This window comes from Pteropus vampyrus, unplaced genomic scaffold, assembly GCF_000151845.1.
Source record: "Pteropus vampyrus isolate Shadow unplaced genomic scaffold, Pvam_2.0 Scaffold852, whole genome shotgun sequence".
Taxonomy (NCBI): Eukaryota; Metazoa; Chordata; class Mammalia; order Chiroptera; family Pteropodidae; genus Pteropus; species Pteropus vampyrus.
The window spans coordinates 135182-140466 of NW_011889633.1; the positions used below are offsets into that span (position 1 = coordinate 135182).

General features: G+C 54.3%; 1 protein-coding gene across 1 annotated transcript in view; it reads right to left on the reverse strand.

Moving 5' to 3' along the window:
* Positions 1-412: 412 nt before the first annotated feature.
* The window catches only part of PARD6G (par-6 family cell polarity regulator gamma), a gene marked incomplete at its 5' end in the record, with an annotated part of 5701 nt that continues 828 nt past the window's right edge, over positions 413-5285 (reverse strand). The window contains one exon of the mRNA XM_011385994.1: positions 413-661. Within this exon, the coding sequence (XP_011384296.1) occupies positions 413-661 (249 nt within the window). The remainder of the gene's footprint in view (positions 662-5285) is intronic.

Genomic DNA, 5285 nt, shown 5'->3' on the forward strand with positions numbered 1-5285 from the left:
ATTAACAAAGTGGTTAACTTACTGTTTTTGCTGTCCCCGTTAATGCCATTAGCAAAACCTGAAAGGGGTCCTGGAGCCGCTGGCAAAGGTGCTTCCTCGGGTGAAGTGCGCGTGTTCCAAACGTCTGTGTCGTGTGCAGGTGCTGTGCTAGGGACGTGACAGTGGAGGGCGCCGTTAATTCGCGCAGCTGCAGATGGACACGAAGAACATCCAAACATCTCCCCATGCAGCCCTTCCTTCCCTGCGTCCCTCCCCGCTGCCTCCCTCCCTCCCTCGTCCTGACGACCGAGTGTCAGCAGAGGGAGCCTGGGAGCAGCCAGTCAGGGGAGCGACCGCAGTGCACCTGTGCCTGGGCACCTGCGCCCGCTGGCTGGGTCAGAACCCGACCTCCCTGGGCTCGTCCTTCGGCTCCTTACAGGGGTGGGGGTGGGGGAGCATCAGCACTAGGGGCGCCGGCTCGGCCGGATGGACTGGCCTGCGGTGCCGCCACGGCCAAAGGCAGGTCCAAAGCGGAGGGACGGACTCGTTTCCTGGCCCAGGCGCCCTTGTCATGAGTGAAGTCCTTAAAGGGCTTCAGCCGCAGTGACCAGCGACCTTGGCGGGGGACGAGCAAGGCGGCGGCCGAGGGGACGCAGTGCGGCAGGCGCAGCTGCTCCGGTCCCTGCGGCGCGGGTGCCGCGGGTGACGGCTTGGGGTTGGCCTTCTGTTCTCCAGCGGTGTCTTGCGACCTGGGGAAGGTGAGGTCTGTGTGGTGTTTTCTAACAGGAAGTGGCATCCCTCAGGGAAACGCGGAAGGACCGTCCCCTCTGGGTGGACAGGCCCTGCGGCCACTGGGGCCCTGGGCTTCCAGAGACCAGGACCTCGCGCCGGCCCTTGGCACAGGGTGAGAGGCAGGGCCACCTAGCTCGGGAGCAGGCTGCAGCTGCAGAGGTGGCCTTGGGTCTCGCACAGGTGCCTGGCCCTCTGCCAACAAAGCCCCAGCTTTGTTTGGGTGACCCATCCTCCTATGACTGGGAAAGTGGACTTCGTGTCCACTTCCCGGGCCCACTGCCCTGGGGAGTGCTGGAGGGATGCCTGTGCCCTGGATGTCACCCCACCTTACACTTGTGCGGGCAAAGCTGGTCTCTTCTTATGCCTTATTCTGCTTGATGAGCACCCTAAACTGGGATTAGTAGGGTGCTGGGGACCCCGAGCCTGCATCGCCATCTGCTGGCTTGTTTAATGCCTTCATGTTCTTTGATCTTAATTTGTGCCTGAATCTAAATGTAGTCTGAGAATGTTCAGGTGGTACCAGTGCAGGGTTGGGGAACGGCTTCGCACGGCTCGTGTGCAAGGCTCGTGTGCACATGCACATGGCTCAAGTGCACGGCCCAGCGGCTCCCTGCCCCACGCTGCAAGCCACGTGGACGGCGTTTCGTGCACACTGAGCCTCCCCACTGTAGGCGAAGCCCTTCCTGTTCCCGAAGCAGCAGGACATCCCTGGCTGAGATCCTGGGACACGTGTGAAGAGGGGCGCGGACCGGGGCAGAAGCCGCGAACCCTCCAGGAGCCGGTCAAGAGGCAGGTCAGCAGGCCCGAGCAGCCGTTTCAGGAGGGCGCTTGGTTCTCGTCCCAGGACCGTGTCACAGGAAACTATAGTGCTCGGCCAGGAACCTTTGCCTCACTGCCCTGAGTGAGGCGACAGCCATTCCTGGGGAGGGGAAGGGGGCCTCCTGGGAGCCTGGCCACCGGCCGCGGGGTTGGGGGAGGAGCGAGGCGAATGTGGGCAAGAGGGTGGCAAGCTGGTCACCGGTGGGGGGACAAGGCTTCCTGCCCCGGTCGCCGCTGCAGTGGCGTTGGTTCTCTGGGACACTCAGACACAGGCGTCATGACCGAGAAAGTGAAGACAGGCACAGAAACCACAGGTTTTCTTTCCGTGGGCCCCTGTCCCACGGCAGGGAACGGTCCCCTCAGCATTCGCGGAGGGCCACTCGAGTGACCCTCTGCACAGGAACAGCCCTTCCGTTCATGCCTTGGAGTCACTTGTGCTGGACGACAAGTCCCGTGCCCATTATCGTAGAGACAGGAGGTTGCCGCTCAATCCAGAGTGATTCCGAGTGGCGCGCGGCGTCTCCCCAGAGCCGTGTGCACAGACACTGCGCTCACGGAAGCAGATGGCCGGGGCGGGCAGAGGGCTGGGGGTCAGGGCACAGGTGTGAATCACGGCTCTGAAAATTGTTGTGCAGCCTTGGAAATATCGGTCTGTCTTTCCTTCCTCATTTGAAAAGTAATGGTAAAGATTTATAATACCCTCCTTCCGGTTGTTTGTGTTCATAGCTGTTATCGGAAAATGACATACCACATGCTGTCCTCATCTGTTGTGATGGTTTTAAAGCGTAAGGTCATGGAAACGTGTGTGTGCTCACACTGAGCAGTTACTGGCTGAACTCTGGACAAAGAGAACAAAACGATCTCTGAATAAAGGGCTTTGCTGGCATAGGGGACAAAATACATAAAACCAAATGGCAGCCTGATGACACCCAGAATGACCCGCTTCTCTCGAGGGCCTTGTAGGCGGTTCTGTGGAAGCCGCCTGGGTTCTGAGCCTCTCACCTGCAGGCGGGCTTCAGATGAGGTGCCCACAGACTCTGCGGCTTGGTCTGGAGCAGCAAGACAGAGAGTCGCCACCACGGCCAGGGGCGCCGCAGTCCTATTTAATGGATCATTTGAAATGTGTTATGAAGGGGCTCGTCCTAGCACAAGGGAGCTCAGGCCACCAAATGTGTTTACTTTCAAAGCTTTCTGGAGTGTGGAGAATACACTTGTTTCCTAGGCTGGGAGACCAGCCTGAGTCATTCTGTTTGCTTTTCATTAACATAAGAGCCATGCCTTTCTTTGGACACGTGGTTCAGTAATGAAAAGTTCTCAGTGCCCAAAAGTTCTCTTTTATGAAGAAGAAGTGGAAGAAAACAAGATAAGTGAGGGAAGATAAGAGGGAAAATCCATTTGTATGTGGACTTGCATCGCCTCAGGGATAAGTCGCTGCGGAGGTCAGTGTCAGAGGCAGGGCGTGCTGGGCACAAGCCGCGGTTCCCAGAACAGCACCTGCACACTGGGAACCTCCGCCGGTCACTGGTGCTGTTACGGCCTCGACGCCCGCACCTACCAGACTAGAGGAAAACCCTACGTGTCAGAGGCACAGCCTGTAACTCCCCCGGCAACAATTCAAGGGGACGAGCCAGAGGTTCTGAGTGCGGCGCCTGGACCAGCAGCTTCCACAGCGGCTGGGAACTTCTGGGGACAAAGATGCTCAAGCTCCATCCTGAGTTTCTGAGCCGCGGCTCCGGGGCGGCCGGACACTGGCTGGTTCGCACAGAGCGCACGGCCTGGGAGCCTGGGAAGAGATGAGCACACCCTCCAGCCTACGTGAAGTGGGGGCACCTGGAGCGCAGAGAGCAGCTCCCTTCCCAGAAGACAGCTCAGCGTGGGAAGCTGGCGAGTCGGAGCCGGCTCACGGCAGCGGCGGTGCAGGCTCGCCATTGGAGAACTGGCATTTGGGACCTGGCGACGACGTCAGCCCTAATTTTAAGCTGAGTATTCAGACTGTTGTGACATTAATTTTCAGCGCTGCTACAAAACTTCAGGGTACAAACTCCTGCAATGGAGGCATTTTTGCCCACAAAATGACCTATCGTCAATCCTTGGGGCCATTTTTTCATGCAAGAATTAAAAAGGGACATTTCTTCCACATTTGGTTTATACTTGCATCATAGTCTTTAAAAAATATTTGATGGAGACGTCAAAGTAACTTAAGGGCCTTCTGTTGGAAAACTTACCTCAAATTTTAGCTAAGTTGGATTTTTAAACAGCATTTTTCAAATGCCTTTGCAACTTGCCACAAGACCCCACTTCCTGTGATCCCTTTATAAGATATGACATGACCTCACTGACTAGGGGACAGCCTCATCATCAGCTGAAAGGCTGGCTCCTCTGAGCATCACTGCCTGCTCTGGGGTTGGCAGTATGGCCACCTGCCAGCAGCCAGGGTTGTGCACCTTGCACACGGTCAAGCGCCTGCATCTGACTGCGTCACGTGAGTTCCGTTAGAGCATGTACCCAGCGTTGGTATCTAAGTACCTGCCAGCTCATCGGACTGTGAAGATGAATGTCCACCTACTTGTCTCCCCAGCTGGACACCAGACAAGGGCACCTGTGGCTTGGTGTCATCAAGAGGACTCGGCAGGTGACGAATTCTGGCAAAGCTCCTGTCATGCTCTTCGAGGAGTTAGGGGTGCTCCCGCTGTCTCCGTGACATTTGTAACTTACTGAATGATGCTATGCAGGACATACTTAGCATCATCAGAACAATAAAGCGTTAGTGGGGATTCTGCACACCAGAGTTTATTTAGGGAGAGCTGTACAGCAAGTATTCAGAAGAGCGTTTTCTGAAGGAGGTTCTGGGCCTGACACAGCTCTCTCCCCTCACATGTGACTGTAATGTAGTGATTTAAAATGACCTACTACCTGGTCGAGTTTGGGTCCATCTTCTCGCCTGTGAAACGGACATTATACTGCTTGCCTCATGGAGACTGTGCCAGGATCAAGTGAAGAAAAGATCCATGAGAGGGTCTTGGTACAGAGGGCCAACATCCCACACTCTAGCCAACGTCGGCACTGACGTTCTTTCCGTTATTTAGAACATAAATGAAAAATACCATTAAAAGCAGAGAAAATGTCTTTATTTTTTGATATATAAAACCAAGAAAACTTGTAACATGTAATATAACATTTTTAAGAAAAAATAGCAGAAGTATAGATCTGGGTAGAAAAATACACTCAAGCGGGTGTTCCAAGCAGTTCATAACTCCTAAGATTATGAACAATAGCACACAAACCTCAGAGTAAGCCTTTTTTTCTTTAAAAAAATTATTCACATTTGCTTAACAACTTAAAACGTGGTAAGAAATACAACTTTCCTTCTTGGTAACAGACCCAGGTATTCAACAAGATACTCCTTAACCAGCAATAACTTAGTAAATGGACATTTCCCTTGTGATAGTAAGTTAGTGTTAGAATTTTAGTTCTATAATACTTGCAGTAGTAAAAACTTCTTCCAACTGCTGAAGCGCCCAGCAAGATGCTGGGACAGTGCGCTGGAGCTCACGAACCCGGAAGCATGCGGGCTCAGCCCGCAGCGAGCGTCTTTGGTCTTCCCTGGACTCGGGAACTAAACAGACAGCCTGGCATCTAAATAGCCACGTCAGACACTGGCGCAGGAAACCTCAACTAGTCAATAAAAACTATTT